The sequence below is a fragment of the Melanotaenia boesemani genome, chromosome 9 (assembly GCF_017639745.1).
Source record: "Melanotaenia boesemani isolate fMelBoe1 chromosome 9, fMelBoe1.pri, whole genome shotgun sequence".
Lineage (NCBI taxonomy): Eukaryota > Metazoa > Chordata > Actinopteri > Atheriniformes > Melanotaeniidae > Melanotaenia > Melanotaenia boesemani.
This window is the reverse complement of record NC_055690.1, coordinates 2,285,559-2,299,800: the sequence shown is the minus strand read 5'-3', so window position 1 is coordinate 2,299,800 and position 14,242 is coordinate 2,285,559. Positions and strand designations below refer to the sequence as shown.

The 14,242-nt window shown below is 45.9% G+C and overlaps 1 protein-coding gene across 1 annotated transcript; it reads left to right on the top strand.

Moving 5' to 3' along the window:
- The first annotated feature begins 214 nt into the window (after window positions 1–214).
- On the top strand, window positions 215–5,574 carry bco2b (beta-carotene oxygenase 2b). The gene is made up of 12 exons (XM_041995082.1): window positions 215–251; window positions 325–523; window positions 601–812; window positions 892–1,007; window positions 1,159–1,261; window positions 2,473–2,601; window positions 2,811–2,971; window positions 3,060–3,227; window positions 3,308–3,445; window positions 4,427–4,609; window positions 4,718–4,828; window positions 5,298–5,574. Exons 1-12 carry the CDS (start codon window positions 215–217, stop codon window positions 5,442–5,444), a joined length of 1,704 nt encoding a protein of 567 aa, XP_041851016.1. The 3' UTR covers window positions 5,445–5,574.
- Window positions 5,575–14,242: the final 8,668 nt, after the last annotated feature.

Sequence of the window (14,242 nt, the reverse complement as noted above, 5' to 3'; positions counted from 1 at the left end):
GTCAGTTGACAGGAAGATCAAGTGATTATCTCTGCAAATAAGTTGGTCCTTATTTATCTTGGATCACAGGGTCCTGTTTTATTAAGGCTTACACAACCGTGAAATGAGTGCGGGTTGCATAGTTATCTGCTTCTGGGGGGTGTCACACTCAGACTGCCTATATAAAGCTGCAGGCCCCAGCTGGAGAAGAAACAGAGACAACGGAGGACCAACCATGAACACCATCAAACATCAGAAGATCAGTTCTCCAGGTGAGACCCGCTTCACATACTCAGCTTTTTGCTGGTTGGATGTTTGCATGAGAAAACTTTCTTCTTTCCACAGGAGTCAAAAAATCCAAGTCTAAGAAGAAGATCAACCACTTCACAGATGTGCATGGCCTGCCGTGCATTAAGAACATTGTGGCATCGGTGGAAGAAACTCCTGAGCCCATCAGCACCGTCATCACAGGCACCATCCCACGGTGGATCAACGGGAACTTCTTGAGAAATGGACCGGGGAAGTTTGAGATCGGTAACCAGAAGTGAGTAAATCCAAACATGTTCATCCATGTAATGTTAGAACAGGCCCTGAATGATGGAGCGGAGTCTTCCTCCTCAGGTTCAACCACTGGTTTGATGGGATGGCTCTCCTGCACCAGTTTAAAATCTCCAACGGGAAGGTGACTTATAAAAGCCGCTTCCTGTCCAGTGACAGTTACCAATCCAACAAGGAGCAGAACCGCATTGTTGTGTCTGAGTTTGGGACCATCACCATGCCAGACCCCTGCAAGAACTTCTTCCAGCGCTTCCTGTCCAGATTTGAATTACCCAGTGAGCACTCCTTTACAGAGTAATGCAGCCAAACATCATGGATGTAAACCAGCTCAGAATAACTTGTCTGTCCCTCTAGAGCCCACAGACAATGCCAATGTGAGCTTTGTGACCTACAAGGGTGATTACTATGTCAGCACAGAAACCAACGTCATGCACAAGGTGGACCCTGAGACCCTGGAGACGACCAGAAAGGTAGCACTTTGCCTCATGAACATTTACTGGCACACGAGGAGGAAAGCTGAATTTATGACAGGCTCTGAAAGTACTGCTGCTGTTATCTGATGAATAATTTCACATTAACCCAGATCTGATTTGTACTCATAAATTTACCCGTTGGTAACAGGTGGACTGGAGCAGGTTTATCGCTGTAAATGGAGCAACCGCACACCCCCACATTGAGCCCGACGGAACCACCTACAACATGGGAAATTCCTACACTCCTAAAGGTATTCCAGCCCCCACTTTAACCCAGAAACACCTGGATTTATTCACAGTTATATCAAAACATTTTTACTGTATTTGTTCGTAAATCTTATTTCACTTTTTTAAATTAATAAATAAAAAGATAAGGAAAAATAAAAAGACTGGAATAACATCATCTATAATTTAAAAAATAATAACAGTACATTTATTAGGATAAATTATAAATAGCTCATATGAAATAAATACATAAATAATAGTGAGTGAATAAAATAAACTACAATTACATATTTAATATAATATATTAATTAATGTACATAAATCAAACTTAGTTAATTAAATTAATAAAATGAAAAATTATAAATAAATTTTAAAGAAGGCTGGAGGTGCAAATGGTTAAATAAATTAATGTACTTATGTTACAATAAAATTAATATGTGAAAATAGCAACACGCTCAATCCTGTAGACTTTTATAAGAAGACAACAAATTAGAGGTTCAGAAGTTTAATAATAGTTTTTTTTTTGGGGGGGGGGGGGGGATACCAATGAGAGGTAAAATCTTTAAAATAAACTTTACTGTTATGCACATTTTCAATCATAAAAACTAAAATATCTCAAAGTTTCTTGTTTAGTTTTTTTTTTTTTCCTTTTTGTTTCTCTGTTTTATTTCCATGAATCACACTGAGATATTTAGGAGGGATAAAATCATCTCATGTCTCCTTGATGATCTCCAGCTCCAGATCTCAGCTGGGAAACCAGTTTTCTGGTCTCCATGTTGACCTCATATCAGCAAAAAGTCTCCTTCCACCAGAGTTTCAGGGTCTGGACATAAGACACCTGGTAGAATGATGAAGATGAAGGATTTAGAACTTATGTTGGTGTGATGTGGCTGCTCTCCAGTTCCTGCTCATCATGTTTGGTGGTCCGATATTTTACTTAAAACCACATTAACACCAACTTCTTGTGTTCAGGGATGTCAGTTGAGCCCAGTGAGGGGAACCTGAAATCTAATTTTACATCAAGTTTCTCAACATACTAAAAATAATTAAGTTCAGTTCTACAAACTCAAATTATTCCATATAACTCAAATTTAAAACCTCTGGTTTTGTTTTTTAGAGGAAATTTTATACTTTTGTGGAGTTCTCTCTGCTGTGACGCAAGTGTGCAACAGCCAATCACGGCTTGCTGCAGGTCAGATGGTCTTCATCAGGGCTGTATATGTGTCTGCTCTGGCAGGAGCATACTACAACATCATCCGAGTGCCACCAGCCAAAAAAGCAGAAGGAGAGACCCTGGAGGGAACCACAGTGCTGTGTTCGATTCCTGCAGCAGACAAGACCAAACCGTCCTACTACCACAGCTTTGGTGAGTAAAACTTTTTCAAGTCTGTTTTATAGATTCATTTCATCCTATCGACAGGTAGATAAGGTCGGGTCAGTTTGAGCCGGGAGGACAAAAGGTGTGCAGTAAATGAGAAGACAACACTAGGGTTATGTTGCTAAACTAGGAAGCAAAGTTTGGCTCAGTCGTTTCCTCACAGTCGGAGCTAATATAACCGTCTTTATGCACGACAGCCATGTCTGAGAACTACGTGGTGTTCATTGAGCAGCCCATCAAGATGGACTTGCTGAAGATCGCAACAGGAAAGCTGACGGGGAAAAGCATCAGTGACGGCTTCTCCTGGGACCCCAAACGCAACACCATCTTCCATCTGATCCACAAACAGACTGGGGAGGTATGAAGTAGACGCCGGATTTGACTAAAGCTTTGTGTTTTCACTCTTCATGGAGCACACGTCAAACATTTTCATTCCTGTTTTCCAGCAAAGCTCCGTGAAGTACATCACCAAGGCACTGTCAACCTTCCACCAGATCAATGCATACGAGGAGAACGGCTTCGTGGTCATAGACATGTGTGCTTCGGACGACGGCCAGGCCATTTCTAACTACAACGTCCAGAATCTGCGTAAGTCTGGGGAAGCCCTCGATGAGGTGAGCGGGATACGTGAAGTAAGGGTTCTGCTATCAGCTGTGAGTTTGTGCAGCTGATGGAATTTCTGTTTCTTTGAAAGGTTTACAACACCTTGTGCAGAACCTTCCCTCGACGTTTCGTACTGCCGCTCACAGTGGACCAGAGGACACCCTACTTCCAGAACCTGATTGACCTGCCCACCACCACGGCCACGGCCATCAGGACTGGCAAGAACACGGTAGGAAACCAAACGTAGTCCACATCTGTCACGATGAAGAAAAAAAGATTTCCTCCATAACGGCCCTTTGACCTGTTACTGATATACAAACACTCCTTAAATATCACAGCTCCTCCTTAGAATACATCCCACTAAAGCTGTCACCAAGGCAACGATTTACCAGGAAGTCTTGTTTCCAGTAAGACCAGTAGAAACGCCTCCATCTCCACTGGAACTGGAACTGGACTTCCCAGTAAGAGCATTAAACAGGAGGCTGCTGCTAGAGAGCAAACCAGTTTTTCCATCTTTACGCTGGTCTCCAGTCAAAGAATGGATTTAAAACATAGTCCAGACCACAGCCCAGAGTCCAGACCCGAGTCCAGACCAGAGCCCAGAGTCCAGACCAGAGCCCAGGGTCCAGACTAGAGCGCAGAGTCCAGACCCGAGTCCAGACCAGAGCCCAGAGTCCAGATCAGAGTCCAGACCAGAGCCTAGAGTTCAGACCCGAGTCCAGACCAGAGCCCAGAGTCCAGATCAGAGTCCAGACCACAGCCCAGACTGGAGTCCAGAGTCCAGACCAGAGCCCAGAGTCCAGATCAGAGTTCAGAACCCAGACCAGAGTCCAGACCAGAGCCCAGAGTCCAGACCAGAGTCCAGACCAAAGTCCAGACCAGAGTCCAGTCCAGAGTCCGGATCAGAGTCCAGAATACAGTCCAGCATTTAGCTGCCAGTGGAGATGAAACTTTGACCAGGTGTAGAAATCCAGGTTACTGACTTCTTCATTCGTGCAAGTCTGCAGCGTATCCTTGAACTTATCTAGACTTTAAATCATTTAAATGTTTGGTACTATGCTTGACTTTATTCTGTGTGTAAACCCTTTTAATCGTGTCAACGAATTTTGCTTCTATTTTTCATTTCTTCTATGTAAAACACACTGAACTGCTATTATGCACGAAAGGTGCTGTATAAATAAACTTGCCTTGCCTTATTTAATGTGTGCAGGTTTTCTGTACCCATGAGGACCTCCACGGGGAGGATCTCCATGAGTATGGGGGTCTAGAGTTCCCCCAGATCAACTACGGCCAATACAACACCCATCCCTACCGCTACTTCTACGGCTGTGGCTTTAGACACCTTGTGGGAGACACTCTGATCAAGATGGACATCCATGGGAAACAGATGAAGGTGAGCTGTAATGTTCCAGTAAATAACAGGGATACAACGTCCAGCCATCAACAGGGACCAGAATGGCTGGTATCTGACATTTTGACTGAACCAACCATTTTCTCACAGGTGTGGGAACATCCTGGCCTGTATCCCTCTGAGCCGATCTTTGTCGCTTCCCCGAGCGCTACAGAGGAGGACGATGGTGTCATCTTGTCTGTGGTCATCACTCCAAATGAGGTGAGTCACGCTCAGCCGAACCTTCTGGAAAATGTTTTATATCACAGCACAGCTCCTTGATTGGTTTCTAGTGAAGGGGAGTTTGGATTGTTTGGCTCGGTTCCCTTAGGAGAACCGGATGTTTGGGTCCCAGAATGGCTCATTTAGTCTCACCCTGAGCTTCCACTTGAGCCTCATTTAGCTTTATGAATGGCTTGTATGTTGGGAAGAAAGTTATTATTTAGTATTTCCGTACAAGGCTTATTTTCATGCATTTTTTTCATTAAATCCAATTACAATTTAATATTTTAATTAACATTTTTCCTGAAGTTCTTATTTTTATCCGTCTCTCTGACTATTCATCTCACCCAGAAGGGAATCGATTCTTTCTTTCATTAAAAAGAATCAACTCTTAGAGTCGAAAGACTCATCACTATTGTTCTAAACATAAAACATCATTATTTGCTCCTTTTTATTGATCTTTTCCCAGGACAAGAGCACATTTCTTCTCGTTTTGGATGCAAAGACATTTGAGGAGCTGGGCCGGGCTGCTGTTCCTGTCAACATCCCATACGGCTTCCACGGAGCGTTCAGTGCCTCGGCATCGACCGATGCGGGGGGCGAAGCCACAGCATGAAAAGTAATATTCATCTTTGTCTCAATATAAACACCAAGTTAGGTCATCACATAAACATGTATTTCATTCCATTCAGCTGCACCCAGAAAACCTGATTGTACAGGCATTTTTTCCTACTCTTAAAATGTCAAGATGATCACATTTACACCTGAGCAGATCAGTCTCTTTCCTGCAGACGTTATCACAATAACTCAAATAAAACAGGAAACAACTTCAGTTTTATGACATTTTTATTGATGAATAAAAGCATATTTAGTCAGAATGTTAATGAATGTGTGGTTTTTTGATATCGTACATTTTTAAATGCATGTGTGAAACACTAAAGAGAAATAAAAAAAACTGTCATGAAGCTCCTGGTTGGAAGTTTTTCCTTTCAAACGACCTTTTATTTGGTGTTTGTGTTGGAGAAAAATTCCATATTCATGAACATTACACCATGAAGACCCAAATCACTCCTGAAGTTGCTCTCTTGAGACCTGAGAACCTCAGGCACACATGAATAAATATAAAAATGAAGATATAAAATATATAAAAGATACAAGAACACATCTATATTTACAGAAAGTGAGAGAATTCCCAGCAGACAGTAATATTTACAGGCTGGATAAAGTGCATCTTAGTACAAGGATATGTGTGTGTGTTTGTGTGTGTGTATGTGTGTGTGTGTGGAGGGGTGAGTGCATGTGTGTGAGTACTGTAGTGTTGAACTACAGGGAGCTGCTGCTTCCACAGCTCTGGGGAAGAACTGTCTCTGAGTCTGTCTGTGGTGGTTTTAAAGCTCCTGTTCAGCTTTCCTGATGGAGCCCGGGTGGGCGGGGTCGGCTGCAGTGCGTCTGGCCCTCTTCTGGACTCGGGCGGTGTAGATGGAGTCCAGATCTGATAGACGGTGGCCCACAATCCCCTGAGCTGTCCTCACAAGCCGGGCTAAGCTCCTCTGATCCTGTGCAGCTGCCGTACCGTCACTCTGGGACACAGGATGCTCTCCATGGAGGCTCTGTAGAAGTTCACCAGCAGCTGAGAAGAGAGTCCCGTCGCTTCACCTTCCTGAGGAATGAACAGCCGTTGTTGGGCTTCTTCACCAGGTGGGAAATGTTCACAGTCCAGGAGAGGTCAGAGGAAATGTGGATGTCCAGGAACTTCATGCTGTCCACTCACTCCACTGCCTTTCCGTGGATGCAGAGAGGAGCGTGCTCAGTCTTCCTGGACTGAATGTTGGATGGTTGAATGCAGGCTGGTACTTTTATAATTAGTTTGGTCTAGGTATAAAAATTAAAAGAAGCTACAACATTCTGTGATGATGACGACCTCCTTGCCTGACCTGCTGCTGGCAGGTGAGAGAGTGGAGTGAGGGGAGCAGCGCTTTAATATATAATTATAATTATTATATTATTATTATTATAATTGTGATAATATATAATTATAATTAGTTTGTTCTAGTTCTCCTTCCTGAGCCGCCACCTTATCGTGGTGGAGCTTGCGTGTCCTGATGGTCCTAGTAGCTATGTTGTCGGGGGCTCATGCCCCTGGTAGGGTCACCCATGGCAAACAGGTGTCTAGGGGAGGGACCAGATGAAGCGCGGCTCAAAAACACCCCTATGATGACAATAAACCATGGACCCTGGTTTCCTGTGCCTGGACGTGGGTCACCGGGGTCCCCCTCTGGAGCCACATGCAAAAGAAGCCATATGGGTCGGGTGCAGTGTGAGCTGGGCAGCTGCCAGAGGCTAGCTCTAGGGACGTGGAATGTCACCTCTCTGGTGGAGAAGGAGCCTGGTGCGCGGGGTTGTGCAATTCCGGCTAGATATAGTTGGACCAGCCTTGATGCACGGCTTGGGCTCTAGAACCACTGTCCTTGAGAGGGGTTGGACCCTCTTCCATTCTGGAGTTGCTCCTGGTGAGATCGAGGTGCCGAGCAGATGTGGGCATACTCATTGCCCCCCGACCTGGCGCCTGTACGTTGGGGTTTACCCCAGTGGACGAAAGGGTAGCCTCCCTCCGCCTTCAGGTCGGGGAACGGGTCCTGACTGTTGTTTGTACTTATACACCAAACGGCAGTTCAGAGTACCCACCCTTTATGGAGTCCTTGGAAGGGGTGTTGAAGAGCACTACGGGGACTTCCTCGTTCTGCTGGGGGAATCCCCACATGGGCAATGACAGCACGACCTGGAAGGGTGTGATTGGGAGGAATGGCCCCCCTGATCTAAATCCGAGTGGAATTTTGTTGCTGGTGTTATGACCCAATATAGGGGTATGGTTGGGCGTAACAAAAGATAACGTGGAGGACAGATGGTGAATTTAAAATAAGCACATTTTATTGAAATCCCGTGAAACAATGAGTGAAAACCTGTAAAAAAAAAATACACAAAATAAACAAGTGCTGGGGTTAGCGGACCTGCTGAAAGAAATAAACCAAAACATATATCCAAAACCCACCGAGTGCAAACAACGAAATGACACCCAACACTAAAACTAAATACAAAACTCCCACTATGACAGAACAAAATAAAGGTGTAGCAAAGCTTAAACAAAACTGAGTGTAGAACGGTGACTCCAAACTAAAACAGAACCATAACCGAGTCCCCACACCGAACTCCACAAAATGGTCTGCAACTAAACGGATCACCCACACAAAGCACAGCGAACACCCAGTTAGCCCTGCTACCAAAACTCCTGTCAAAATCAGGATGAGACCATCTGCGCCAACCAGTCTCACCCTGATGCCACAAACACACACACCCAGTGCACAACGTGAGGGGAAAGCGGCCTGAGCCATTTCTGGCTTCCCCCTCCTGACTGGCTTCTGCAGCAGCCTTTTCAGTCTTGGCTTCTAGTAAGCTGCAGCCTGATTGGTCCAACGATTAGCCAATCAGAAGGGAGGAGACTGAGGTGTGTGGAATCCAGCCAGTCCATACAGAGCTCTGAATCAAGCAATCAGCGGCAGAATGAGCCGCAGCTGCCAGCACTCGGCAGTGGCCGTAACAGCTGGACTTCTGTGCTCGTCATGGACTGTTCATAACGAACACCTTGTCCAGGCATAAGAGTGCCCACATGTGCACTTGGCACCAGGACACTCTACGCCGCAGTTCGATGATCGGCTTTGTAGTCGTATTGTTGGACTTGCGGCCGCATGACTTGGACACTTGGGTGAAGAGAGGGGCGGAGCTGTCAACTGATCACCACGTGGTGGTGAGTTGGCTCAGATGGTGGGGGAGGATGCCGGTCAGGTCTGGCAGGCCCAAAGCGTGTTGTGAGGGTCTGCTGGGAATGTCTGGGGGAGTCCCCTGTCAGAAAGAGTTTCAACTTCTATCTCCGGCAGAGCTTCAACCATGTCCCGGGTGAGGTGGGTCCGAGTGGGCTGTGTTCCGTGCCTCTATTGTTGAGGCGGCCAGCCACAGCTGTGGTCACAAGGTCGTCGGTGCCTGTTGTGGTGGTAGCCTCCGAACTCGTTGGTGGACACAAGCAGTGAGGGATACTGGTGTCCACAGTCAAGCTGAAGAAGGAATCCTTTCGGGCCTTTTTGGCCTGTGGGACTCCAGAGGCAGCTGATGGGTATCGACAGACTAAGTGGAACGCAGCTTCGACAGTCGTTAAGGCAAAAACTTGGTCATGGGAGGAGTTAGGAGAGGCCATGGAGAATGACTTACGGACAGCTTCAAGGAGATTCTGGTCCACCAGGACCAGGAGGGGAAAGCAGTGTTCTGTCAACACTGTGTACAGTGGGGATGGGGCTGTTGACCTCGACTCGGGACGTTGTGAGGCGGTGGATGGGATGGGAAGACCTTCTCAATCCCACTGTTACGTCCCTAGGGACGTGAGACGGTTGATGATCATTGCTGACAGCTGGGGCTCGTTCAGCATTAAAAAGACCAGGCCCTGCTGTCTCTTTGAACTGGCTAGATCAGATACCCCTCAATCTCCTTCCTGCTGATTGGCTCTACAACCAGCCAATCACCTCAGTAGCTCAGCTTAGTAGAGTCCAGGAAATAAAGGACGGTTGCAGCGATCATTCGGGAGGGAGAGGCTGGACCGTGTGGACTGCCTCCCCTCACATTCGGAAGTAGAAGTAGGCTGCGGGTGCTGCTTCCCCTCACCTTTGACCATCTGGGCAGACTTATGGTGGCGTGCTGTTTTTGTGTACTAGCTGTGTTAGTTGGTAGCCTTTTGTGTATTGGACTATTCTTGTGTGTGCAGCAGGACAAGTCCTGGCTGTTTGGGTTCCCAGTGGGGGACAGTATGATAGTCCTTTTAGGTTGGGCTTACCTTCGTGTTCCCAGTGGGAAACTTTCTGGGCACAGGCTAGGTTTTAAACAGCTCTTCCTTTTGTGTGTGTTCTGCCACTTCGTTCACTTTATGTTAAAGTTTGGGTGTGTTGTGTTGGGCTAGATTAGACCATATGTGTTGATTGATTTTACATTTAGTTTATTGGGACTGCTGCCCTTTTGCCAATTAGTTATCGCGCCAAGTTAAGATCACCTTTTTGTTTGTTGTATTTGAGATGGTTTACTTGGCGGGTTTCATGTATAATTTCTGATTTTACTTTTGTTTGTTCTTTTCAGCAGTTCCACTAACCCCAACACTTGGATCTCGGTTAACTTCCTATTTTATCCCCTTTATTTTATTCCCTCCACAATGAAATTATATGTTCCAACTTTACAACTGTCCGCGACTGTCTTTTGTGTTATGTCCCATTCATACCCCTATAACGGTCTTCCGATGAGGAAGCAGAGTCTGGGGACCCTGGTGTTGGCTCTCCCATCTCTGGGGCTGAGGTCGCTGAGGTGATTAAAAAGCTCCTCAGTGGCAGGGCCCTAGGGGTGAATGATGTTCGCCCAGAGTTCCTTAAGGCTCTGGATGCTGTAGGGCTGTCTTGGCTGACACGCCTCTGCAGCATCGCGTGAACATCAGGGACAGTTCCCCTGGACTGACAGACTGGGGTGGTGGTCCCTCTCTTCAAAAAGGGATACCGGAGGGTGTGCTCCAACTACAGGGGGATCACACTCCTCAGCCTCCCTGGTAAGGTCTATTCAGGGGTATTTGAGTGGAGGGTCCATTGGATAGTCGAACCTCGGATTGAGGAGGAGCAGTGTGGTTTTCATCCCGGTCGTGGAACAGTGGGCTAGTTATACACTCTCTTCAGGGTCTTTGAGGGGGCATGGGAATTTGCTCAACCAGTCTACATGTGCTTTGTGAACTCGGAGAAGGCGTTCAACCGTGTCCCCTGGGGACTCCTGTAGGGGGATTATGGAGTGCTGGACCCCCTTGTACAAGCTGTCCAGTCGCTGTACAGAGCTTGGTCCGCATTGCTGTCAGTAAGTCAGAATAATATACAGTGAGGATTGGACTCCGCCAAGGCTGCCCTTTGTCACCGATTCTGTACACAACTTTTATGGACAGAATTTCTAGGTGCAGCCGAGGTGTTGAGGGGATCCAGTTTGGTGCTCTCAGGATTGGGTCTCTGCTCTTTGCGGATGATGTGGTTCTGTTGGCTTCATCGGGCCGTGATCTTCAGCTCTCACTGGAGCGGCTGGGATGAGAATCAGCACCTCCAAATCCAAGACCATGGTCCTCAGCCGGAAAAGGGTGGAGTGCTTTCTAGGGGTCGGCAATGAGGTCCTGTCCCAAGTAGAGGAGTTCACGTATCTCGGGCTCTTGTTCACAAGTGAGGGCAGGATGGAGCGGGAGATGGACAGGCGGATTGGTGCGGCATCTGCAGTGATGCGGACTCTGCATCGGTCTGTCGTGGTGAAGAGGGAGCTGAGCAAATACAAGCGGCCAAAATGAGTTTTCTCCTCAGGGTGGTCGGGCTTTCCCTTAGAGATAGGGTGAGAAGCTCAGTCATCCAGGAGGGGCTCAGAGTAGAGTCACTGCTCCTCCACATCGAGAGGAGCTAGATGAGGTAGCACGGACATCTGGTCAGGATCCCTCCTGGACGCCTCCCTGGTTAGGTGTTCCGGGCACGCCCCACCGGAAAGAGGCCCCAGGGAAGACACGCTGGATGGACTACATCTCTCGGCTGGCCTGGGAACACCTTGGGATCCCCTCGGGCGAGTTGGTGAATGTGGCCGGGAAGAGGGAAGTCTGGGTTTCCCTGCTTAGGCAGCTGCCCCTGTGACCCGACTCTGGATAAACGGCAGAAAACGGATGGATGGATGGAGTTTGGTCTAGTTATTTACAAAGAAATGGAATGGAAATCAAATGAGCATTAAAAAAAAAACCAAAACATATAAAGCAATTTGGTGCCCCTTCCAACAGATGGTGCCCCAATCGACTGCCTTGGTCGCCTATGCCCAGGGCTGGCCCTGGCTGCATTCATTTTCCTACTTTCTCACCACCTCTATCAGTTGTTAAATAAGGCCTCAAAAAAGTCCACAAGCCAGTTTAACAAGGTACACTGATCTAGAAGTATTGTGAATTGCAAATTCTGTTTTTGTCTTAGTCTCACTTTATTGTGCAGTAGAGTTGTTTTATTTTTATGTTTCTGTTGGTACTTTTAAAAAACTAAATATTTCTGTTATATGTTGTTACTCCTGAGTACTGTATTTTATGATTTAACCTGCACAAAACTAGACAAATGATTCTCATATCTTGCTGCCGTGTATGCGGCAACTTTTTGGTTGGTTGCACCAAATCTCACTTTGAGGATTATTAAAAAGTTGGCAGGCCTGAAGTCGTTCTAGTTAATTTATTATGATTGAAGACTGCAGTTGCTGTCTGTATTTCTGAGTTCATTATAAATAATAATGAAGTCACACATATCAGAAATGGTTAACTAGGCCACCGCTCTTGTAGTCTGACCTCTTTTTTAACATGTGACCCTCACCATTTCAGAAAGCCATTAGAATATGTACCTGCATGTTTTCAAGACATTGCTTGTCTTCAAGACTTACATCCAGAGAAATGTATGCCATCACATCGAGAGGAGCCAGATGAGGTAGCACGGGTAGGAATGTATTGCAGATCCTGATGGGTCACAGACTTTGGTATAACACCTGTACTCCAGCCAGGATCAGGGGTGAGGAATTGTGTCTTTCTTGATTGAAATGTAGACATTTTGCAGTAGTCAGACAAAGTTCCTAAAGAGTTTGGGAATCATACACCAGCAATGAACTGACGCACAGGAACAACAGCAAAAACAGAAAACAGCAGAGATCAGAAGATGACGTGCCACACACACTGGCACCATCTTTGTTCCTGGTCCTGATGGTTTTCCTTCCTGGTTCTGGTGGAGGTCTTCCTCCATGGTTTTGGTGGGGGTTTTCCTCTCCACTGTCTCCTTGTGCAGCTCAGAATGGAGGACTGAATGAGAGATCCAATCTGATGCTTCCTTTAGCTAGGTGATTGTTTTCATGAATTGGTTTGGATGAAGACAGTATAAACTGGACTGATGTGGATCATATGGTGGCTATTGGGTTATAGTCAAAGTCAACTTTATTGTCATTTCTGCAGCATATACAAGACAGAGAATTGAAAATGTTTTTTCAAACCTTGGTGCATGAAATACAAAAATGTATGCCAAAAAAAAGTACTGTCACTAAGTAAACATGATAATAAATAGACAAGACAAATTACAGTCAGTGTAATAAGTTAATTGTTATAGTGAAAACAAGCCGACTGAGTTAGCTTATCGCCTGGTTAAAGTGGCTGTGTGCTTGTTCCTGAAGGTGTAAAAAGTTCAGGTGTTGATGGGGGTCATCAGAATTTAGGTGGGATTGAAGGGAGCAGGGAGAGTTCAGCATCCTGATAACCTGGTGGACCAAGCTGTCCCTCAGTCTGCTGGTCCTGGTCCTCTTCCTTCCTGTAGGATGTGGAGCAGGCGCCCACCACGCGGTGACGCCGCTGGTCAGCGGACTGTCATTGGACTCCAGTGAACTGGATTTTATGAAACAGTATTAAGTGAAATCACAGGACAAGTTGAATGTGAAATCCTGGAAATGAGTTTAGAAACTTAAAGAATAAAGATTTTTATTTATTGGACTTTAAATAAATTAACATTCAATCCGAAATTCTGTCTCATAAACATATAGATATATAAGTTTATAGAATCTATATCTCCAGATATGCAGAACTGCAGACTGGCTACGTTCAGTTCACACAAACAGAAGTGTTCAGGTTTTTTCTGACAGTGGCGACGGCCCTGCAGCAGACTCATCCCTGCAGTTTATCAGAGATCAGAGCCAGCGTTTGCCTCAGGTGGCTCTTCTTCTCTTTCAGGAAGGACTCCAGGTTTCGAGCTTCGGTCAAAATGCCCTCCAGCTCCTTCATCTGGGAGGTATCTGCTGACGCTCTCTCACTGCAACAAACCAGAGCAATTATCCAAGTAGAAGCGTGAAAAGGGAACGTGTGTCAGTGTTGGTGGTCGACAGCAAGAAAAGATGGACGCTGAAAAGAAGCAACAGTGAGAAGGGAAATTTCACTGAAAGTCCAGGATCTTTAATATCTGCACTGTTTCCAAGTTACTAACCAATACTGGTCTACAAGTTGTCACAAGAGGCTTTCTCTGCTTTCTGGGTGATATGGATCACAAACCATATCAATATATTTCAACTAAATGACAATAAGCAACATATATGCCCATTTTTATCTTTATTTCCTGTTAAGGAATAACAAGACGGTGAAGACACCTTCTCTCACATCTGCATACGTTTGCTGACTCACACATCTGGAGTCAGTAAATAAAGCAGTGATGAGTCCGTTGTGAACGAGCAGCTCTAAGAGTCAATTCTTGGTAGAAAAGAGTCGACTTACTGAACCACAACTGATAAAATGTTTTACCATTTTCCTCTGGGACTTTGGCCTTT